The following is a 25,891-nucleotide window of genomic DNA, read 5'->3' as shown; positions in this document are numbered from 1 at the left end:
AATACCCAGAAGACGGTACTCACAAAATTAAGGAATTCATAAGTTCAGGCCCCAAATGTATTGTTTTTCAGTGAACTTAGGAGCCAGCCTTAGTTCCTAATTTGTGAAGATACACTGAAATCCCATCATTTTTCATACAGGGAAGTCCAGCTATGCTGTACCTCTTGAGGGGACACAAAGTACTGTCTAATTTATACCACCAAGAAACATTCAATACTGAATGTCTGCTGAGGCTTAATGGTGTGAGATAAATTTAAAAAGCACCATATTGTAAAACCTAATATTTTCTCTGTAATTTACTGTACCGTGGTATTCTGAAAAATTCTGAGAACTGTATCCAATAGCTAGGTGATATATAACCTCCCACGAAAAAGTCTTACTTCTCACATCAACCAGACTGCAGTAAAATTGCCAGTTTCTCTGAAAAAAACCCTTCTGTATAAAAAAAAAAATTATATCTCTGCTAGATAAACTGCTAGCTGTCTTTAATCAGCAATATTTTTTCAACTCTAGGTGACCACTCCTCTGACTGAGTTACTATCATACCCCACTGCTTGTTTTATTTTCTCCAAATTTTTTTTTAAGTCCTCCTTTTATTATATTTTGGAGGATTGTTGTCAGGAATAATTGCTTCCTAATAATTACAGATATCGTTATCATAATTTAGCATTTAGGTTGAAATATTTGTTGTTACAAACATTGAAACTGACTGATGGTATCAACAATAAGCTTCACAGCTCAGTAAAAAAATCCATGGTAAGTAAATATTGATTGACAAAAACAAAGTATATTTGATAACACAGAGGTCTATTTCATTATTACTGCATTCAACCAAATTGCTTAAGAAAAACAACTAACTTTCCAAAAGTGTGTCAGAAAATACAGTAATTTAAACTAAGCCTACATCATCTTTCCTATAGCAGAACTTTAACATATATGTTTTGCAGTTACTATTCCATAGGAAAAAAAAAAAAGTAGCACTGCTAAAGAATGAAGATTAAATCTTGATTATTGACTTGAAAAAAAGCTCCTATGCAGGCACACATTTTAGGAATTTAATTTTATGAAGAACGTTTTCTTAAAATACTAAGTAATAGTTTTACATTTAATATTTTTACATATAAGAGGGAAGCACAATGTTAGGGAACCTGTCTCAAGGTTAGGCTAAACTACTAAACATGTATTAAAAAAAAAAAACACAAAACAAAACAAACAAAAAAAACACCAGAAGAAAACCACCAGATATCATTAGCAACTGATTAAGGAAAAGAATAAACATACCAATGGATTTTCAGCGAACACATCTTTAATCCATTTCATTATAAACAATGAAGGACAAAAGTCAGACAACCTCTTGCTATTTAATGCATTATCAAGCTTTAGATAGAAGCCCATTAAATATACCAGGTCTTGAGAAGTTTTCAGCTCATTCAAAGTGCTGTTCTTTACCAACCAGAGTAATTCCTTATCACTGCTGTATGTATAACACATTTTTACTGAGACGTTCTGCGGGACAGGACTACTGGTTCTCACTGGTGGCTAACAAAAGCAGATTAACTTGGTCCAAATTCAGTAGCTCAACTCAGAAATGCAACCTTAACACACCTAAGGCTTGATTAAAAATTTATTTTGAAGTACTATAAGTAGAGAAGAAATGTAGTATTACACAGCTACAAGTTAACGCTGCATATATATAGGTGTACAAGGCCATGCACACCTAAGCCCACCTACAAGCATCCCACCACCTCTATACACAGAGATAGGTATACAGTTATGCACACAAATCCTGCACACAGAAATGGTGTTATTCAGCTCCCCTACTTTCAGCCACCTAAAGTTTATGTGAACCAGGCACCTCCAAAGAACATTTCTTCTGTCTTATCTTCCACATTATCTGAAGGGAAGAAGAATTGCTCTGTGGTGATACATACCCCTCTTTGTATTTGCTATGAGTGGAACCTGGATGAGTGGCTCAGCAAAGGTCTTTGGACAACTAAAGGTAGGTGAGTGGGCCCCTTCCTTAGCAGAACATTACTAAGGCCATAAAGCCAAGGACAGAGATGTTAGAAATGCCAGTGTTAAGGTAAGCAGCACACATGCATTGTGATTTTAACTGCAAAACCATGCTCAGGTTTTTTTTTTTTTTTCCCTAATCTTCTTCCTAATTGTTGCACAGGGTGGACCTAAACCTGGGAGTGAATCAACCCTGTCCAGCGAAGGAGCTGTTACCTGCTTATTCCTGTTTCTTCTGTTGCTGCCATAGGAATGAGACTGCAGTCCATGAGAAAATACACTTCATATTTAATGGAACCAAATGCTGTTGGGCATTGGTGGAATCTATCCGTCCTTTGGTTAAGGTACCTCAGCGTGACTTAACTGAAAGTTTTCAGAGGGATTCACAGTATGTTACCCATTTTCTGACTGTGCAAGATAAATCCCTTGTGTCTAATCTGCAGAAGTACTGTGTGCTCACAGCTGCAACTGAAGTCAATGAGAGAAAGAACATAAATGTTATATAATGCCTATACATCAGACCTGAGATTAAATTACTGAAGGCTTGATCTGCACTGAAAACAATTAAGAGGCAAATTAAAATGTAAGTGGCTATCCACAGATATCAAAAATGAGAAAGTTTATTTCCAGTATTTTCTGCTTGTCATCCAGGACTGAAAAGAAGCGGATTTGAATCTGTGAAACAGCACATCAGTGAAAGAAGGGACTGCATGAACAGGACGGCCCACACCACACAAGTAGGAGGCTAATCTTCTCAGTTGGAAACTAGCTGGAGCAGCCAGGATATTAAACCAGCAACACAAGGGGAGGTTATTTGGAAGGCAAATGAGGTACATGCTCAAATTCAGCACCTAACGAGCAAGTTGAACCAATGTGGCAAAGAATATAATGAAAAGAATCTCTTCAATTGTGTTTATGTATTGATCTTAGGAATCTGGATAAGAAGCAAGAGGAAATTCTCATTGATGGGAAGAAATTTTATATATCCAGCATTACTAAAATCTGGTGGACAACCGGTATGTCAAAATCTCTGATTAACAGGACGGGTAAGAGAGGCAGTAAAGGATTATGACACCTTAGAAAACAAAACCCACACCATTATTCCTTTTGGAGTGATCAGTAACACAGAATCACAGCTCTTGAGTATGTACAGGTCAGTAAGCTAACTAACATCACTTAAGAAAGATTTGCTGGGTAGAAAATCTAATTAGAGCATAGGACAAGCTTTTCTTCAGCACCTATCTATAATATTTGGAAAGAAAAATAATGATACTATAGGGAAATTCAGTTTAGGAGACGTTGAAAATTTCATGTGAGCAACTATAAATCAGTATTATACACTTAAAAAAAAAACACAAATTATTTGTCAGTATGAGGTAAACATTCTGTATCTCATTATAAAACAAGAGATGTTAATCACCGTAACGGAGATTTATTATAACTTATCTCTAAGTATTTATCAATTAATTGAAAAACAACCAGAATCTTTACTTGCACAGAACCATTCTCACAAATATACAAAGTACTTCAAAATCAGGAGAAAAAGGGATACAAGTATATGCTGGAAAATGGGGGAGTCATTTAAAGGTGGATATAAAGAATATCTGACCTCACAAACAAGAGAAAGAAGAATTCCTCTTTCACGTATAAAGTAAATGTAGCAAACAATAAAAAGTCATAACACTACAGAAGAAAAAACATCCTAAGAGGTAGAAGTTCTGAACTGATAAAATTAGCTAAAGACAGATAATAAGTATTTCTCACTATGAGAGGAACAGGGAATGTGTAAGCCCATTCCAACGCTGGAATACCTATGTCACAAATTGTAATGTAAAAAAAACAAAAACAATTCAGCAGTATTCACCATATAAATTGCTATGTATTTGTTAAAAAACAAGGTGATATAGTTACATTTTTGTATAAAATTAATAAGCATTTCATTAGTTATCGAGGAGGAATAACTTTTATATTTACGGATTCATACAATTTTCACTTTGGTGTTACAGGGTTGTTAGAGAAGATCCCTGTCTGGACAATGTCCAGTTTCAACTAGTGGGAAAAAAAACTGGGCCAAAAAAGTGAAAACACTGGATTCAACTAATACAGAATTTAATGAAAGAATATAATTTCTCCCAGTCAGGGTATTTTTGTTTAAAATAGGTCTTGTCAAACAAATATTTCTTTCTTTCTTTGTGAGATTAGTAGCAGATGTCATACAAAGATTTGTCAGGCTTTGACTTAGTATCACATGGCCGTCTGATAAAAAAAAAAAAAAAAAAAGAAAAAAGCACTACGCATCATCACAAAAATACTCCCTAAATGGATTCAGAATGGGCCAATGATTAAAACAAAAACAAAACAACAAAATGAAACAAAAAACAACAACAACAACAAAAAACACCAAAACCCCATGTTCCAAGAGGCAATCATCACTGAATAATACTGGAATACTTGTAAGGTTGCACAGGTATCAGTACTAGGCATACTCTTATTCAATGTATTCTTCAATTACTCAGAACCAGATAGACACAACTAGTCATGTTCATGAATGACAAAGTAAGTAAATGATGATGAAACAATGTTTTGGGTCCCTTGATAATTAGGTCTTTTCAAGTTGGGTGTGCTTTAATAAAACCAAAAACTCTCAGTGTAAGAACAGTAGACACAGGCCACACTTATAGAAAGGGTTAACTGTATTATGAAAAGCAATGACTATGAAAAAGATTTTGGACTTCAGTATGAGGTGACAGTGAAATGCTGTGGAAAAACTGGTAAAATGCAGTCTTTTGGTGTATACATAGTAAAATACAAGTATGTCTAGGAAGCAATTAAGGTGATTTTACTTTATGCATGGCACTGAGGAACAATGCTATAAAATGCATCTGCATCTGCTTTTACATACAAGGATGTTAAAAACCCAGAGTAGATACAGAAAGGAGCTGCACTGGTAATGTAAGCACTAGGGAAAATGGCATGTAGTGAAAGAACTTATTCTGTACATATTTTAAAAATCCCGAGCATATGTCTACCCATTAAAAATCTATAGTGATACATGTGCTAATTTGAAACAAGGTAAATCAAGTACCAGGAACAGCATCATTTTATCTCACTACTGCTTGTCATTGTCTTTCAATAAATGGACAGAAAATACAGGATAAGAATGATTTTTTAGTCTAGTTGAGTAAGCACAACTTGAATCACTACAACAAACTATCAAAGGGAAATAGTGATTTCCCCTTCTCCTGGAATTTTTACATCCACCTAGATACCTCTCCAGAAAGTATGTTTAAACAAACAAATTTCTGGGATCAATACAGGCGCAACTGGTGAAATCAATAATCTTAAAACCAATTAAATTATGTAAAGATGGCTTCTGGGCTTGGCCTTAAATGCTGGGACTTTATGAATGACAAATATTCCAAAAGGTAACATCTTGTATGTCTTTAATAGGTATGCAAAAACTGTGGGTACTTTTGACCTTAATTTATTCATGCCTCGGCTTCTCCATGAAGCACAAAGAAAACAGTCCTGCAGAAACACATTAATATCATTGTTTATTAAACCTTTTATTCTTATAGCATTGAATACTACAGAAAATCCCCATGATGGTTACTCAAAATTCTGTTTTCAGGGAAAGGTTTGAACAGTATCCTGTAAACAAGGGATTGACATACATAATGAACAAAGAAGATAAAAAAGGAATATATTGATTGGCTGTTCTCTGGATACTGTGTGAAGCAGGAATACTGTGAAATAAAGCACACATGATCCTGTAATGAAAAATGTTAACGTACTGTTTCAGAGAAAAGGGAGTAAATGAAGATGCTCACTTTAGAAATGCCAGAACTGAGGTTAACTCTTGATTAACTGGCTACTTCAGTTTAGCTTTTTGCATGCATAGCAAATAACATACAAAAATTGTAAATCTACAATATACTCATAATTATTGTCTAAATAAAATGCCTTCATAAAAGGATGAATGTTCTGACAAACAACTTTGCTGAAAGCAAGACCATTTGCTTGCCCTATCATGCACTTCTTAAATCCCATGTAATTTGTCAACTTTGAATGTAATACTTCTCCAGGGGCTACCAATGAGCTTTTCACATCTTGCTCATGTCATCCATTTTCCGCTTGATTAGTGGGGACCTGAAGTAATCTTTCTGCTTCACAGAACAACTAAAGCCAACACACACGAAAATACCAGTATCTTAGGTACAGCTCTTAGCACGGGACAAAGGTCTTTGGGGATGTTCAGGCTCTTGGCACAATGAAGTGGCTGAGACAGATGAGGAAGAAACAAACATCCAGGCTGAAAAAAAGGAAGGATAAGTTAGGAAAACAATGAGGAAAGACAAAAGAAAACATTTTTGAGAATAGGGAACAGAAGAAAGCTGAGTGATGCTGAAGGTACAGTATAAGATGTGGGAAGAGAGACAAGATAAACTTGTATGGAAAAACGGAAGAGAAGAACACAAAGCTCAATGTGCTTTTCAGATGTAGGTCAAAACACAGGAGTAAAACATAATATGAGAAAAAAATATATTTTTTCCACATCTTATTTTCTTTTATCTGACAAAATTTCTGCGATGTTTTTATTTAGTTTTTTTTTTACCTTTCTATTTTGAAGCATTTACATAGAGAAAATGTATCTAAATAGCTTTTAATATTGAAATATTAAACAGATTACTCTTCTAAAGCTAAGTCAAATTATTCCAAGTATCAGGAAATAAAACTCACTTCTCTTTAACTTTCTAAAAAATAATAAAAAAAAAATCTACGTCAGATATGCCACTGAATGAATCTTTGAATGCAAAAGTGAATGAGTTTAAAACTATGAGAGGTGGTTTTAGTGCCAGTATCTTTTCAACATCAATTTATATCTAGTACCACATCTTAATCTCCACTTCTCTCCCCAAAATATGGCCACAGATCAGTTGGTGTTCAAGCTATTAAAAACTAATGAAAATTGTAGACTTTAATTTGATAAGTTAAAACTCTTCAAGGCTTAATGTCATCACTTTAAATGTAGCATAAAAAAAGCAACAGAGAGAAATGATTGAAGCTCTTTAAGACAGTTACACTGCTTGTGCAGTTTTACATTTTTATTTTACATACAATTTGCAGTTCTAGTACTATATGCAGCAATTTGAAATATAAAAGAAAAAAAGAAGAAAATTTGTATTCATACTAAAATGTTTGTAATTCTTTGGGGAAAAGCACATCTTTAAAAAAATAATCAAACCAAGTAAGGTCTTCTGTACACTCCATACTAAGCAAGCCTTGTCTGATACTACAACCTAGTGTCTGACACTTTCCTTGTACCACCTTTCGTTGTAATAATATCCTTATATCCTCCAATATCCTCATAAAATTCTTGGATTCTACCTATATATAGCTTCCTACTACAACACCTCCAGCTCACCCTTCAAAACCCAACTTACCTTTTTGTTTCTTTATATAGTAGTTATATATTGTGCACAGCTGTCTCCTGCTAAACAGTAATGACTACTGATAAAGTTCTTCCCACATCTACCTAGAGTGGGACATTGAGTTCCATGAAAACTGGGAACGGAAGAGGAGAGAGAACCCTCTTAGGGACCCAACCATTATTCTTCTGTCAGTAGCTGTTGAAAGCTGCTAAAAATCAGAATGTGAAAACTAAGACTACATAATCATATATGCCTCTTTTACTTATGAAACAAAGGTAAAAAAAAAACTACTTGCTTCATTGAAAATCCTCTTTTTTCCCCCCTATATTAAAAATTAAGGTAATGCATTCTCATGTAGTGTTCTCTTGAAAATGATTTCTATCCAGAAGAGGCTGTGATCTAAAGACCACAGATGGCTTCCAGTCACATTGGTACACATGAAAAGAACAGAATAATGAAAGGTCATCAAGAAGATGAAGATGAGCCTCACATTTGCAAACTAGGACACTTTTAAACAGTTGTTTCTCATGCACTGTATGCACAACTGCTGTAAACACAGAGATGAATGTAGAACATATGTGTACCTCTATCTCATTTTGTTCTCTGACTGAAAAGTGAGCAATGCAGATTTTTTTTTTTGATTTTTTATAGTGAGCGGAAGACTCAAAGCTTCTAGAAATTAAGTATATATAGCAGTAAAAACTTTGCAGATGGCTACCTCCTTGAGAAGATCAGAGGTAGTGTTTGATGTATCAGGTGGTTAAGAACACAGCTTTCCCAAATCAAGCACTGCATATAGAAAACCAAATCCACTATGTGACGTTTACAAATAAGAATGAAGAACTTTGCAAATCTCAGATATTAACATATTTTAGAAACAAAACAAATCATTTGGCTTCCCTCAGACTGCATCCTGAATAAGAACAGATGAAACAAGACATGGTGAAACATGGACGTGTAGTCCATGTAGAACCAGATGCACAAAGGTTCTGATATACTGCCTGACACTTGTGCACTCTTCTGAGGATATGATATCCCCTGGAAAGACAGCAAGAGAGAGGCAGTGCCAAGGCTGACAAACCTGTATCTTACCTTTAAGATGTTTCCTTACTCCTGGTCCAGGAGGGAATAGTGAGTAAAGGAAAATGTTTACAGCAATCTTGACACATGCCTTGACTGAACTAATGATTCATGATATTTCATGACATTTCAGTTATAGCAAGATATCCAAGATCAGTGGTATCAAAGCCTCTACCAAATTGAAGCTGTATTGGGTCACACAAATGGTTTTGATAAAAAATAATTTTAGAGGAGGCGCTGTGGATAGTGTCCTGCTAGGAGGGAATATTTTTCTGCACCAACCTCTCCCCGAATTATTCTGAGACAGAAATCACAGCCATTAATTATAGTGACAGAGCTTCTGCATGGAATACTTGCCCTTGGTTTTACAAAACCAGCTCTAGACAATTCAAGAATGTCATCAGACTTGTGGATGAAATTGCTTGATTCGAGCCCTGAAGCAAATTCCAAAATAAATTTAGGCATAACACAACAAGCAAGCAAAGGATGCACTGTTGAGTAGGAAAACAAACAAACAAAAAAACCCTGCATATACTGCAACTTCTAGATTTTGCCTGTATTTGCCCCTGTTTGGCCTTATTTCTTTCAGACAGAAGAGTTCTTTCAGTATTGATGTGATCCCAGCACAGGAACAGAAAAAGCGCGAAGTATGGTAAAGTTAGGACGGACCCCAAGAAATCGCTTTGCAGATTTGCTACAAATGCCCAAACTCTTCTCAGGAGTCTAGGTGAAGCAGCATTTCCAGGTGAGATGCTAGGTATCGTGTGCTGGACTCAGCACCACCCTAACACTGTCACACAGTCTACATCAGAGAGAAGCAATGTGTGGCTGTTCAGAGCACCCACATGAAAAACTGTACCCCTTTATGTATACATCCCCAAAGATGACAATTGGTCTATTGCTCACATAATTATGCCTTTTCTTAGATAGCTGATTCTGTCTTATATCTGCAATGAATCTGTAAAGACCCTGTGGTATTTCACAGCTATTTTAATGCTATAAATCCCTGAGTGAACAACTAGAGTGACTTACCAGAGAGAATCCACCTTAAGACTGTAGGAGGAAACAATAAATTGGTTTTGACCTTTCTAAATCCAGGATGGTCTTGCTCTAGGTAGGACCATTTCCTGACTGTGAAACAGACTGAGTAGAAGGTTAAGAAATTCTTATGTCAGAATCTCGTGACAGTTCCTGAAGCAACAGAGAGCGTGAATTCTCCCTAGTGCATTAACAATTCAGGAGACTGAATAAAAAGGGAAGTTAGTGAAAAACATGAAAAAAGGAATAAGGCAGAATAATAGAATAATTCACTCAAGATTGCATTCCTCAGCTGTATACTAAATTTATATCATAGAAATCTGAAATGCACATGTAAATCTAAATCAGCCTGAGACTCCACACAGTGAAGTACAGAGTCACACACATGGTTATTACATGACTAAATCAACAAGCCATAGGTTTATCCTGTTTTGAGATCAGTTTTATATAACTTCTTCCTCAGTGCTGTTCCACAGAACAAATCAATGTGGCAAGATGAAGCACAAACTGAATAAATGTATTTCACAGAGGCAATTCCATTTTCAAGGCCACTCAAGTTTTGACTGCTATGAAATTGCAGTCTTTAATTTTGCTCTTAATTAACCATTAGCTTTTACAGGGAGCAGGGAGTAATTTTAAGAGGTCAAAAAGTGAACAACTATCAGATTTTTAGAGGTGCTGAGGCAGCTCAAGACTGGTACTTAGTGTAATACAAAAATATTAAGTGGGTTAGATACCTAACTACCATTAAAACTCGTAAGAGGTAGGTATCCGAAACACTTAGAAACATCTGGAGTATTAGCTTCCTATTTACCTCTCTCTTACCAAGATCTCAGTTTTGTCTTCAGAAAAAGGCAGTTACATTCACAAAACATTTTCTTTCCCTTTCATATATTGTCCTTACCCAGCTTGCTTTTAAAACAGATCTACACCTGGTAATTCAATAAATGTGGCAGCTTCCCCAACTTTCAGACATAACATTTAATTCTCTTTAAAGCCCCACTGGAATCAGTTCTGTGAACTCTTTAGATCTCTTGGTTCCTCCCAGTTCTGATTCAAGGTACTGGTTTACCTCCTTTACTGACATGAAAGAGCACTGCTACCACCCTGCTTTTCATATTGCTTGGGAAAGCAGAGGTGGATGTTCTGCTGCACAGCACAAAGGGAGATCATCATTCTAGGACAATTTCTCTGTCTATTAGAAGTGCCCAATCAGGAGGGGAGCTGGTCTGTTCCCACTATGCTCTGATGAGACATTGTGTTAGATCAACAGTATTAACCAGTACTCTGGTTAGGTTAGGTGACTTGGTTAAGGGTTTTCATGTTGTTCACCACAATATGCTGACCTTGAAACTGTCTATCAAGCTTATAATTTTAAGAAGAAATCAGTCTAAGGGAGGAATCACCTGTGTTCCTGTATCAGCACTCTGCTTTCTTTCTTTGCACCACAGGAAAACAAAAAACTGAGCTATGGTAAGTGTTCCACAGAAAGCCCACAACATTGTATTTATGAGGCAGGCATATTTCTACAACCAGCAATGTCATTTGAAGTAGAAAGGTAGAAGAGATGAAAAATCAGTTAAAAAGATACTAGAGAAAGCAGCTACTTTTTTTTTTTTTTTTTTTTTTAAAGACCCCAGAAATTTCTAAGATGTGAACAAATTTCAAAGGTAATAATAAATAAGTCTGAAGCGGTAGTTAAAAGCATGCCACCTTTTCATCAGATGAACATCTGAAATACTGAACAAATTATTTTAAAATTTCTATGCAAGCACTGAAAATGTGTTATTTCAGCTTGTCATTTATTTATTTATTTTTTAATTCAATTTCTATTACCTAGTTTTCAAGAGATTACTATTTTACACCTAAACTTAACTGTATAACCCTCGGCTAGACAAGGGCATTTGCAGGACAAAATGCAAGCTAAGACATTACAAAAAGTTAATATACATCAAATACTAGGGTTCTGTCCAGCAAAGTTCTACTCAGAAAAAAGTTGTAAGATAAGTTTCAGGGAAGGTGGCAGAGGTAGGGTTATATCTTTTTTTTTTTTTTAATTGGCACTTTCCAACAAAATTACAAATTTCTGGTATTATTTTTACCACTACTACTACTAGTAATAATAAATCCCGCTAAGTTAGTTCTATTTTTGCTAGGAAAAGAATGACCAGCAAGATTAAAAAAATAGCTTAAGAGATATGAAAAAAATATAAATATACACACAATCTGATAGACTAGAAAATTTAGAAAAGTTCAGCTAGTCACAAAAAATGCTGTTAATGATTAGCTGCATAACAAGAGATTTATCTTTGTCTTTTTTTTCTTTCTTTTTGTGTGTGTACGTGTGTGTTGCAAAGGCAACACAGCCATAGTGCAGGTCTGTCTGTGCCATTCTTAGGCCACTTTCAGGCCGATTGAGAAAAGCTTGAAAGTAAACACAGGTGTTTTAAAACTGGAGCCGCTGTCACCGACAACCACAAACACCCTTAACTCTGATGTGGCAACGCCTCTTTCCCGCCCTCTCTTTTTTTTAAAGCAGTGCCCCCAAAAGAACATGTCAAATGTTTCACCTTTCACCACCTCAAAATAACTTGGAACTCACAGCATTGTCTGGGAAATTGCAAGCAAAGAGATCATTTTTTCATTCCTTTTCAGATGTAGCCAACTACAAATCAGTTGCATGAAAAAGAGCCATTCTATTTCTAATTATTTTATTTTCAGTGCCCACTGATATACCTGCAAGCACCATGTTTCAAGTCGAACCCTTCCTTTCTTGAATGTCATTCAGACTCCTCATTTTCATGATTCAGGTTCAACTAAAGACAGCTGGGGGATTTTGCAATAATTAAACAAGAGATTTAATCCAGTGGATAAGAGGAAAAATAAAAACAAAACAAAACAAAAAGCAAAAAAGCCTTGAGTCGCCCAAACTACAAGAATGAACCTTGATTTTCAATTATTGTGCAAGAATACGTACAGAACTGAAAAAGCACTTGCTTGTATATTAGCTATTCCAGGAAACAGCACATCCTGTTCAGCAGCCCTGAAGTACTGACTAGAGAAAAACTATGAAAAGCAAAAGCTGACCTAATTCCCAGAAATTACGTTGTTAGTCTTCACTTATGCAGTCAATGTGAAAAAAAAAAAAAAAAAAGAGAAAATAGTGATCAGGTGACAAAAATTAAACAGCTACTGCCAGTCCCAATATAGTTTTTAAAAGCTGGTGCACTAACCAGAGATGGTGACATTTGGACTGAAACTACAGCCCCAGCAACATGCCTTGCCTCAAAATGCAGAACTGGTTCATAATCTAGATATCAAAATCTAGATCCAGAAAAAAATAGTGACAGTTTATATGGAAAATGGTGCGAGCCTCAAAACCTCTACCAACAGTGAACGTGCTGCAGACACATGTTCTTTTCATCAATACTATATGTCAAAATCAGGCCTTGCTTATGGCAAAGGATGATTTTTCTTGTCAGTCTCAGCCTTCAGATTCCTGAACGATTTTCTTTTTGACATAGATGCTTACACACCCCCGCTTCAAAAACCAGACACCAGACTGTCTGCGTGTCCTGTGCCCTAACTTAAACAAACATGAACTACTTCATAAGACAGACAGAGCTCAGGCATACATTTATTTATGTTAGGACACAAGCAGGATTTTTCTTTTTCCAGATTTTGTCCAGTGTGGTAAAGAGACAGTATTATTTATCAGAGGATCTGTCTGAATGGCCCTGAGACTCCTCATCCCCTGTTAACTTCCCAGGGCACTCAAAAACATTCACAATCTCACAGAATAGTCCTCAAAAGATGACTTGCAAAATTAAATTATACATTAAAAACCAGTCACTGTTATTCCCTTTAGGCCATTTTATGTCCAAATTACACACTATTTTGTATACATTATTACAAGTCTAACATATAATACATGCAAAACTTTGCTGCGTCTAGCCAACAGAACACAACTGTAATGAATGTAAAGCATCAAGTTTCTGTCATCAGCCAGTGTTACTCACAGTGCCGTGCACCACCTAACAAATTATTAAATTGCACACATGTGCACAATTAACCTACGCATGCTAAGATTGCAGCAAAAGCCATAAAAAGCAAGTGTATTCACAATTTAGCCTCATTTGTTGCTACTTCTGGCCTTTGCATTATGCACACAACTCGAAAATCATATACTATTAAGACTATTGCAGATAATGGAGAAATTAGACAACAACATTGTGTATAAATTAGAGTGTTTATGGGTTTGCATTAGAAATACTTTGCTGTTAAAATAGAAAGGAATTATGCTTGACTGTAATACAAAGCAATAGTTTAATTTGATCCATTAAAAAAGTGCATTAATACGTTAACAGAGAAAGCCACTAAACATTTTGATAGCAACAATTCAGAGGTAGGTGAAAACAGAGGGAAGAAATGCTTGTTGAAATAACCCTTTTAAAGAACAAAAATTTCACCCCATACAACGACACAGCAAAAATGGTGTTATTTACTTGCAGGTTTGGGAAAGCTCAGAAAGTATGTTTTAAGCTAACAAATTGGAGTTCAGGGAATTTAATAAAACTATTAAACACCATTAAACAGCAATAATAGATTTATTCCTCAGCACTACAGTGACCTCCTAGACAAAAACCCATTTCTCATTCTTCCAGCCTTTTGTATAGAAAGTTATTACTCAGTCACAAAAGGGGCTGATTTTTGAAGCAAGAAACTCACATTCACATTTGAAAGACAAGGGGCACTTTCAGCTGCACCTAACTTCAAGAGAAGTTGTGGACACTCAGCTTTGGACACTTATTATTACTTGATGCAGCTCTGGAGAGCAACTTTTCCCCCCCCCCCCCCCCCGCTGTGTCTTGAAGACCTGGCATGAGAAGTACAGTAAAACTGTAAAAAAGTACTACTGAACTTTAACTGTAAAAAATGAGCGTTCATAAATGAAACAAACAAAATGAGAAGCTGATTTCATCTATTAACAAATGGGGAGAAAACCCCCTCAGATTAAAAAATGGGGCCCTAATCCTGCAAGTTTTACTCTTATGAATAATATGTACTCACAGAAGTAGCTTCCTGTGTGAGGCTTACTGGATTAGGCCCCAATTTGTGAAAATGTTGTTTCTGGACTGAGACATGCTATTTTAACTTTCAGGCTGGAATGAAGTTTTCAGAGTGGAGCTCTTAAGCCCTAAAGATAGGGGTTAGAGTGGGAACAACGCAAGGGTGTGAAATACGCTGCTGCTGCTACAACGTCAACTTTGCTTGGTAACTTTTTTCAAATTACTAAAGACAGGAAATATGAAGTCTGATGTCATTCTCTTCAAACATAAACACAGCTCAGCAAGACTACGAGCCTTTTTCTCCAAAAGGATAACTGAAAAAACAAGAATATGAGAAGCAGACATTCCTCTGTGAGGACAAAGTTAATAAAACATTTTATTTGGGAAGTAGACACGATACAATTGGAGTTTGAAGGTGCACTTAACTCTGTTCTAATGTTTAAAAAAAATTGACAACACTTGTCAAAAGATGTTAAAAATTGTTTTGTGGTCCAACAAGTCACTCAGCAAGAATAATTTTTAAGCAGCTTTTCCTTTTGTTGCAGTTAAAATTAAAATCCATGCTGTGTAATCCTTGGAGTCAATCTGTAATTAAGGGGATTTGAAGAGAGACCATGCATTGCATTAATGATAAAATTTAATATCTGTTTTAATACTCTAACGTAAGAAAAAACCCTAAGCAACATACAAAAACGCAATCATCTCCCTATTTTGTGTGAATGTAGCATATATACACCATTACTATGTCTTGCAGCAATGCTGTATTTGATGTTAGCTTTTTGTTTATAGACCAAATGTTTCAGGATTTAGCAACTACAGAGCTTAAAACTGCATCTGCTTGAAAGTTGGCACCCAGATTTAATAGGCTAGATAAACAGATTTTATTTTATCTAGTTTGGAAAATGAGTGTTTTCATTGTTACTGCTGTACAGCAACTCCAAACGGAAGTAGCTATCAGCAGCATTACCAAGATTTCAGTCACTCTACCCTCAGTCTCTCTCTCCTCCAACATCTAAGACAATTACACCTCAGCTGTAAGAAACAGAAACAGATAACGAACTGAACTAATTCATTTTATGGAATATTCTTAATTATCAGCATATAATTAATAATTAAAAGTCTAACAAAAAGTCTAATTACAAAAAAAAAAAAGTATTTGGTGCACTCAGTCTCCCCTCTAGCCTATGTGCTCCTTTTCCAAAGAAAAACTTTGAAATCTGTCTCTTCGAAATACAGCTACTTGACACCAAGTAGTGGATTCAAACTACTTGCATATTTGTTGAATAGTGGAGGCAAGCACAGTTCCATTTTTTAAAATAAAACCCTGCATTAAATAGTTCCATCCTTTTAAGAGATGGGGTGAAGGATTATAGTACCATGGCAATGAGGTATTTTATGATTCATTCTTTTTTTTTTTTTCCAAAGAACTCAGTTAAGAAGTATGGTTAAAGTAAAGGTGTTCATAATGAGATTTTGGATGGAAAGGTTTTGAAGGAATATATATATATATATTTTTTTTTAACTGAGAAAGCATAATAGAGTCTTTTAATGTGGACATCAAAGATTTTTCCTATTAGGATGTCTTCTGGTCTGAGCTTTTCTGAAAGAACTAGTGAAGCATCCATGTATGATTACCAGATCTTCTTGTATCTTGTAAGATACCTAGTTTATGAAAACAAATTTCAACGGTTTCCACTCTCTCTGAGTATTGTTATAACAGCCTAAATGTGTATGGCACCACCTTTGAAGCTTCGTATATTTGAGACCCAGCTCCATTAAAATTCAAGTGCATGTGGAACTCACAAGCTTCTAGATCAAAGTAACAAAGGGCTCCTTTCTTCTCAAAATTCAGATCTTGTAATAGTAACTATTAATGTCAGGAGGACTGCTCTCTGGAACAGTCACTGCTACATATGTGCACAGAATCAGGGCTTAATCTACAAGACTACCTTCAGTGTTTGAAAGTCTGGTCCAAATGATGCTTGCAATGTAAATAATAATTTAAATTGTATTGATGTATTCAAAATAAGTTCTCAAAATTTTTCAGAATGCGTGGCCACGATACTTGTAAAGAAAGAACTCTGTGTGCAAATCACAACATCTTAATAACCCCTCCAGAATCACAGTTATTTCTTTGGTAATCAAATACAAGCAAGCATTGAAATAATCATCTTCATTGTGATCCACAAAGAAACAGCAAATTTATGAAACTGAACGGAATCTGAATATAACTAGTAAAACTGGGAAGGATGACCTCTGTTCTTGAGCAGAGAACCTATTTTGGAGATGGAAAGAACAGTATCAACAAACACAGTCCAGAAAATAAAGTCCCAGTAGGTTTCTTTATGTATTGAATCTAACTACAAAATGACATTTGAGTCTTTGAGTTTAATTTTAAATTGCATATTTGGCTGCTTAGCAGCTTAACACAATCACCAGTTCACATCAATACCATGTTTAGAAAATACAATATGTACTTATTTAAACAATAACATTGTTACTTCAACTTGTAAGCCAAAGTTTTAAGGTATCTGTCTTCTAATTTCACATTTGTATTGCTTTTTCTTTGTAAGATATATTTACCTTATCACTAATGAAAGCTGAATTTTGGAAATAAGAACACAGCTGGCTGAATTTTGGAGGCATAAAAAATTGAGGTTTTAATTGACAACGTATTTTATAGGAGAAATCAGACCTTCTTTGAATGCTTCCAGTGAATAACTCTTTTTTTTCCCTCCATTGTATTGAGTAATTTTGATTCAACTACTTGATGGAGCCAGTTATGCACGCAGTGTTTCTAAATATGAAGATCAATGTAAAATATGTTGAATTGAAATCCTAACGCATTGATATACTTCCACTGATGTGAACCTCATTTTACACTTCTGACATCTTACAAACAATATAAAACAAGGTTAAGTACTTAATATGCCAAAATTCTATCTGTGCTCATGTTAATCAGTAAAGATGATATTACCTTCAGAATAGGTATAACACCAGTATGCCTGCACAGTTTTTTTTTTTTTTTTATGGTTAAGATCTGGAAACTAAGAATTACTATCAAATCTACAACTCAGCTCCTAATGTATAACTTACTACTCTAAAGCTTATTCCTACAGAAAAGCCAAAGCTCTACTGCCAGTGTATCTCATCAGAAAAGCTGTGATCCGCCAGAAGAGAAGAAGAATATTTTACCTCATAAAGCAAACTTTCAGAGAAGAAAAATAAAAAGATCAAAATAAATATAATGCCACCATTTGTTCTTCCTGCTCTTCAAGCACTTCTTGTAAAGACCTCTACACTGCCAGGATAGAAATACAAATCTACAACACACAAGGAGTACATCTCCCCCTTTGCAGTGTGAAATTGTGAACAGCAGAGTCCACTTTTCCTTTATACCTCTGCATGGCCACACACACAGAAGGCAAATCAGGATTTTGCTTTTATTTATGGGGAATAATAGACATTTAAAATAATAGGGAATTATTGTAAATGCACTTCTGCACCAGACCAAATAAATAGATGGCAGTTAAAAAAGAGAGGCAAATCAAGCCCTGACTCCTCCAAGCGCATGATGCCTATGCACAAAAATGCACTTTTTCTTTTGACTTCATCTCATTCTAAAACCTAAAGAAGTTTCTCACCTGGGAACAGACTAGAGAAGATTTTCAGGTTACAGCAGACAGACAGACAAATAGGAGCAAACAAATAGTATCTTGGGGCTTCTGAATCGAGGTTAGTCTACGGCCTTAAGACCATAATAAGACCCAATGTTTCAGTGTCATCCTTAATCTGTCCCCCCTTCTACTCCAAGCAGTACTTTACACAATCACTTACTAGTATGGGATTCTCCAGTTCTGAACAGAAACTTGGATAAACTTAAACATACAAAGACCAAAGATTACCCTTAGTATGTACATACGATTCTGAAATATTTATATTGATCTTTTATCCCATCCCTGGTTTCCTCTACCCAAGATCTAAAGCAGATTCTACCAATTCTGAGAGACATTTTAGATAAGGAGGTCATGGATGGGTCAGAGCAAGACCTTTGCTATTTAATGACCCTGTAGCTTGCCTTTTACACAAGAGCTTAGGTTACTACCTTTTATACATTTTATTGTAGGACAAGTAACTAACATGTCATCATACACTCAGGCTCATGATTTTGTTTACAGTTGCTGCTCAAACACAAGAGGATCATTTTCTTGTGCAGCATATAAAAAACAAAGGGTAGACAGTAAGACATGGAAAAATTGGCTGTAAATTAATATTTATCACACTTTATGCATGCATTAGTATGATTTCATATGTATAAAAAATAAGTTTTACAAAATAAAAAGTAATACAATATCACTCCTCCTCATTTGTTAAATCTGGTGTCTTGTCTCCAGCATCATTAATTACTCAGCCCCTGTGAGAAAGGAAAAACTTAACATTGACTAAATATTTTTGGTACTTGCTTTGCTTTATTAGAGTACTATGTGGATATGTCTTTGAAAACTATGCCAATGTAAGTCTTAAGATGTGATGTTGGGAACATTTCTTTTATTCTTTCACACTGTAAAGCCACAGTGGGTGGTTACTTATAGAACTATGAGCAAAGTCCACTGAAGATTAGGGATATTAACAGAAACTAATACTAAAGGCTTCTTTAAACATTGCAGAAAACAGTTACTGGTTTATGTACAAAATGGTTTCAGATTTAGAATATCACATCTAAATTGAGAGATTGAATACAATACATCAGTAGCACAAAGTTGCACCGGGGAGGTTCAGACTGGACACAAGGAAAAATTTCTTTACCATGAGGGTTATCAAACACTGGAAGAGGCTTTCTAGAGAGGTGGTCGATACCCCTTGCCTGTCAGTGTTCAAGAGGCATTTGGGTAATGCCCTTCAATAACACGCTTTAACTTTTGGTTAGCCCTGAAGTAGTCAGGCAGTCAGACTTGATGATCTTTGAAGGTCCTTTCCAACTGAATAATTCTATTCTATTCTATGTTTGGAAATATGATTTATAGTATCGGATTATGATTTTATATGATTTATAGTGGCAAACGAAAGAGGGAAGACATATGAGGAGCAGTTGGAAGTCATTTGGTTTGTTCAGCTTAGAGCAGAGCAGACTGAGGGGAGGCCTCATGGTGGCCTGCAGCTTCCTCATGAGGGAGAGTGGAGGGGCAGGTGCTGATCTCTTCTCTCTGGATACCAGCAACAAAACCCAAGGGAACGGCTTGAAGCTGTGATGGAGGAGGTTCAGGCTGGATGTTTTAAAAAGGTTCTTCAGCAAGAACGTGGTTGGGCACTGGAACAGGCTCCCCAGGGTCATGGCATTGAGCCTGCTGGAGTTCAAGAAGCATTTGGACAACACTCTCAGATACATGGTTTGATTTTTGAGTTGTCCTGTGTGGAGCCAGGAGTTGGACCTGATAATCAATACTGTTTAATATCCTTATCAATGACATAGACAATGGGATTGAGTGCACCCTCAGCAAGTTTGCAGATGACACCACGCTGAGTGGTGCAGTTGACACAACAGAAGGAAGGGATACCATCCTAATGGACCTGGACAAGCTAGAAAAGTAGACCCATGTGAACCTAATGAGGTTCAGCAAGGCTACGTGCAAGGTGCTGCACCTGGGTTGGGGCAATCCCAGACATGAGTACAGATTGGGAGAACTCCTCATTGAGAGCAGCCCTGCAGAGAAGGGCTTGGGGGTTCTGGTGGATGAAAAGCTTGACATGAGCTAGCAGTATGTGCTTGCAGCCCAGAAGGCCAACTGCATCCTGGGCTGCATCACCAGAGAAGTGGCCAGCAGGTTAAGGGAGGGGACTGTCCCCCTCTGCTCTGCCCTTGTGAGGCCCCAGTTGGAGTGCTACATCCAGGTCTGGGGGCCCCAGCAAAAGAAGAATGTTGATCTGATAAAGCAGGCCCAGAGGAAGGGCACAAAGATGATCAGTGGGCTGGAGTGCCTCTCCTGTGAAGAAAGGCTGAGAGAGCTGGGGCTGTTCAGTCTAAAGAAGAGAAGACTCTGGGGAGACCTCATTGTGACCTTTCAATACCTAAGGAGGGCTGACAAAAAAGATGGAGAACAACTAATGTTGTGGACAGATAATGACAGAACAAGGTGGAATGGTTTTGAACTAAAAGAGGGGAGATTTAGATTAGATGTTAGGAGAAAATTCTTCACTCAGAGGGTGGTGAGGCATTGGAACATAGAAGTCCACAGAAGTTGTGGATGCCCCATCCCTGGAGGTGTTCAAGGCTAGGTTGGATGAGGTCCTGAGCAACCTAATCTAGTGGATGACGTCTTCTCATGGCAGTGCGGTTGGCATGAGATCATCTTCAATGTCCCTTCCAAACCAAGTCATTCTATGACTCTGTGATCCTTGTCAGTCCTTTTCAACTCAGGATATTCTATGATTCTATAACATGACACTAGCGCAGATGTTCAAAGTAGTACTACTATTAATATATTATTAGGGAGAATGAAAGAAAAATGAACCCATGAATGGAGCAAGTAACAATGCCATTGATACCAATGAAGCTTATCGTTACAGTTAATGGAGTTTTTGTTTTTTAAGAACGTACTTTCCCATATGAACAGCTTTTCTAACACTATTGTGGTTTCTACAGTATCTGTTTTGCTTAGGTATCAGATTATGTGATTCTAAATACAACTATACTGATGAATTTCAGTGTAATTTAAAACTCATCAATTTCTTGTCATGGGTGTCACTTCTACGGAGATAAGGAGCAAAATACCACATAGCAGTCAGATTTCTAGAAGGCCACGGGATGCTTGCATAGATTTTTTTTCATCTTTTACAACTTCAGAAGGTCTGTTTATTTCAGGATATATATTTCTGGAATACATATATCTGCGATAGGCCCCAGATCCATAAATTACTCCAATTTTGAGGTACTTTGGTGCAGCTTAGAAAACAATATAAAAATGCTGCAAAAGATTTACACTTGAAAAAAATTGTAAATCTTTTGCAGATCTTACTATACTGTAAGTCCAAGAGGCCATGCCACTGAGCAAGGAAAAAAAAAAATCCAGGAAGGCAAACAGTGATCAAGTGAATCAGCCATGCAAAGTGAAATCTATCCTTTTAGAAGGAAAAACAGGTACCTGAAAGTGCAAAGTATTTGTAACATATGAAGTTAATATAAGATGTGCAGATGTACAATTACAGAATGGTTAAATGAAAAACATGGATGAGAGGGCCATGTCAATAGAAAGGTCATGGTCACAGAAGTCTACTATCATGAAACAGGTGATTCTTTGCACAGAGCGCAAAAGCGAGGACATGGAAGCAGTCTAGATGAGTGGGAGAGTGATAATCCAGATTTAAAATAACCTGAAAACAAAATATTGCACAGTAAGTACCTGCAGTAAGTAGCACAGTAAGTACTATTCATCAGAAATAATACTTTTGATAACCAGAAGTAATAATATTGACTGACCCACTGGGAAGACAATTTCCGTGTATGAAATGGAAACAAAATATAAAACATTCAGACAAAAGATCTGAATGACCACATCATCCCTGATGCCAAAGAGATGTTTATAGTGTATACAAACAGTTTGTTGATGTTTAAGATCGTCAAGTGTAATGTGATGCCAAGACAGATTCGAAGGCCATCAAATAAAAAGCAACAGACCTCCAAGGAATTTTTAGTGAGCAGATGAAAGCGCACACCAAATACAGTGTGAGTTTCTTAATGCTTAGAACTGAATTAAAGTTCAATAAACATATCTGCTTTGGTTAGAGATGTTCAGCATCTGTTAACAGGAGAGAAGGAATACAAACTCATCAGGTAAGGTGAATAAATGCTTGTTGCCAGGATGCTCTTTGTTCAGTCTGTCAAGACACAAGCAGTGCCATTCTTGTGGTGGTGTTTGCAGGTAATATAAAACATTCCAAAATTACTTCAGATACACAATACTTTGGAAAAGTATAACTAAATTAGACAGAAGCAAGTCTGCTCAGGATAATTTTCTGGACAAATATCATTTTGCCTATAAACATTCACTCTACTCCATGTATTACTTCGCTTTGAAACAATTTTGACTCAAAGTCACAGTAAGTAAGAAACGGCACTGCTTGGTCTCCTTTCATTTGAACAGAGTCCAAGAAATCCTTAGTAACTGTTGTGAAAAGAACAACATACACACAGGGTTGCCTTGTGAGACAATGTTGTCAGTGCAAGGACAGCCTTACAGACACAGAAAGGTGGCACAACCAGTGCAACTGATGCAGCAAACTCTGGTACATCTGTTTGTTTCCTTCAATTCAGAAACAATCCAAGGCTTGACTGGGTTCAAAATTCTGTCCCTTAGTAAACCAAGAACAGAAAAAACTACTACCTTCTATTCACAGCCCTGGCAAAAATATGGCCACTTAAAGAGATCACTACCTGCCCACTGAAAATCATGCAAATTCTTATGTTATCAAACCTCATTTCCCTTAAACTAAGGAGATAATCTTTCATTTAGAACAGATTTATCAGACTCTGGAAGACAGTTTTTCTAAAGGGATTCTGGATGACTTGACTTTCAGTAAATGGCAAGTGTTTTCCCCTCGTTTATTTATTCCCCTCGTTTTCCATCAGAGGAAAATATTGTATTATTAGCTTATGCTACGTTTAAGGAATTATTGTAACTTTTGTATAGTGCTACAAACTAAGATTTTTTGTTAATGAATACAAATATCTATCAGTGCAAAAGCATCAATTACCAGGTGAGAAGATAACTGTTATTAAGAATGTAGTTGCCACTTTTTGGAGACACTATAACTTTAGCAGAAAGGAATGCAAAAAATTAACGTTCAAGTGGAACATGGACAGAATTATTTCTGCTGCATTTGTACATGGCCTCATTTTAGTGTTCATTTACAACATGATGCACCGGCTTATACTGAGATCTTCTGAGGTGTTCTGTACTGCTTCATAATACCAGCCATAACGTGACTAATCATGTTTCTAGCATGGATAAGAGCTAAGCAGACTTGGGTCTAACCTCAGTGACAACCTGTAAGACCTTGTGATTTGGGTGCAGCACAAGCAAAAGCTCTGTTCAATGGTAATTAAAACTGCAACTGTACCTACTCTGTCTGCTAAAGTGTCTAGGAAGGACCAACTGAAGAAAAACGTTTGTGCATTCTTATCTAGACTGTCAGCAGCGTGTTCCAAGTTTTACTAGGTCTTTTATTTCCACCTCCACTATGTACTTAAAAGCAAAGACTACTCAAATTTAGCAAACTGCCACTCTAAAAATGGAATAGTGATCTCATATACTTTATAACAGTTTTATTGGCAGGGCAGCAAATTTGTCTCTCACAAATCCCAGGCATTTAAAAGGAGCGTACACACTGCTTTTGGGTAGCTACTGGAGAGTGCAATGGACACATTACATAATTTTTATATAAACTGAAGTGGACAGCTCTCCTGAGAGAGGAAGAGAAGCATCACCTTTCTTAGGAGGCTCTTGTACAAAGTTAGAGACTGTAGCTTGCTTTGATAAATCCTCTAGTATTTTATCCACATATAAGTTATTGGCAGAATAGCATGAAGAACCTTTCAGGATTAGTTGTAACAATGTATTATTTGCTGGAGGTAACCTGCAAGAAGCCTTTTAACTACTCCTATTGCTCTTGAAACGTTCCTGTAGCTTCAATAAAATAGAAACAGATCATAAACAAATGCAAGGGCAGAGTGTATCTGCTCCCACTAAGCAGCACATCTGCAATCTACCTTTCCTCCTCTCCTACTTCCAAGATGTAGCTGGCATCCTAGTCTTCAAACATACCTATAAATTCATATCCAAATGGGGTTGCAGTCCCTTTTATATATAGCAACATGTGACATCCTGAATGAAAAGCATAATTGCCTTATGGTTAACTCCAGAGAGCAAGCTCTTAAACTGAGCTTTCGGAGGTTGATATTCTCTGTTAGATATGGAGGGAAAGTGCATGTTGGCCAGAGGAATTTACTGCAAAATGCAAGGAAATGGGTGGATTGTTCAACATAATATCAGTGAGCTGCTTCATTAAAAAACAAACAAAAAACACAATCAATTCTGGGGCAAGCACAATATCTTGAAGCATCTTTTATCATATGACTGACAAACAGTAACACTATGTCAACAAGAAGTTCAACAGCAAGTTTTAAACATTTCAGGGAGTAATGTCTAGTTTTACTGTAGACTACATATTGGAGAAAGGTGTAATAGCCACTTCACCACTAGATAACATAGCTATTCATTTGTTAGCTGTAAAATATTGTTAATCAGCAACTGAACTGTTTTCTATCACTCAAACAGTATTGCAGTTAATAATGGTATAACAGATGAAATGGCTGAAGTCAGCAGAGATGTGTTCTGGATGTGTCTGGGGCTTGCCATGTTCACAGGTTTCCAATAAATCAACAAAATCTGTGCTGCCTTATATAAAAAGATTATTAAAATATTGAAAGGCTTTTCTCTCATTCTTCTAGGATGCAATTAATGACTATAATAAATGTAAAAAGTTGTATGCTGAACTGGAATTTGAATAGAAGTGATGAAATTTGAATCTCCCAGTTTCCTATCACTGGTTCAGGCAAGTTTCTCTGGATTACGAAATATTTCAAAAGCATGTGGCTCTGTCAGAAACAAATCAGAGGCTTTGTAGACATAAATCAGCTCTAAACACATGAAAATGAAGCTCTGAAACTTCAGCCCCGAAGCTCTAAACATGAAAACAATGTTAGAATGACTAGACATAGGCCACAACTACTATCTTCTGAAAGCAGCCAACTACTCAATAGTATATTGAGTATATATAGTATACATAGTATATATATTGAGTGTATATATATATTATTGATATATTATATATAATATATATTATATATATTATATATTAAGTATATATAGTATATAAATACCCAACTATTCAATAACCACTACTATACATCTAAATAGGATGGATACTCCATGTGTTTCAACATTAAGAAACATTCTAAACTTCACATTCAAGATTTTTAAAAAGTATTTTAAGCTCTCATGACATCAGATCTTTCTGGGATTATGCTCTTCATGAATGACATGTTGACTGGATTTATTCTTGTGGTTGGCATAGTATAGCAGGTATGGAAAAATAGTTTCCAAGAATCTTGGGAATTCTGGGAATCAAACCAGAGATTAACACAATTTATGAAGGGCATCAGGAAGTACTTAAATTAAGTCTTCTAGAGTGGCTTTTTCATGG

At 36.2% G+C, this 25,891-nt stretch overlaps 1 protein-coding gene across 10 annotated transcripts in view; it reads right to left on the bottom strand.

Moving 5' to 3' along the window:
• The window catches only part of MIPOL1 (mirror-image polydactyly 1), a 195,814-nt gene that overhangs the window by 69,906 nt on the left and 100,017 nt on the right, over positions 1–25,891 (bottom strand). The window contains exon 10 of one of the 10 annotated variants that reach the window (XM_050710902.1): positions 5,553–6,325. The exons of the other annotated variants lie outside the window; for them this stretch is intronic. Coding sequence (XP_050566859.1) covers positions 6,182–6,325 — 144 coding nt within the window. The 3' untranslated portion in view covers positions 5,553–6,181. Of the gene's footprint in view, positions 1–5,552; positions 6,326–25,891 lie in introns of those variants that run through there. 10 annotated transcript variants of the gene reach the window in all.

Source organism: Cygnus atratus, chromosome 5 (assembly GCF_013377495.2).
Source record: "Cygnus atratus isolate AKBS03 ecotype Queensland, Australia chromosome 5, CAtr_DNAZoo_HiC_assembly, whole genome shotgun sequence".
Taxonomy (NCBI): domain Eukaryota; kingdom Metazoa; phylum Chordata; class Aves; order Anseriformes; family Anatidae; genus Cygnus; species Cygnus atratus.
This window is presented reverse-complemented; position numbering and strand designations above follow the sequence as displayed.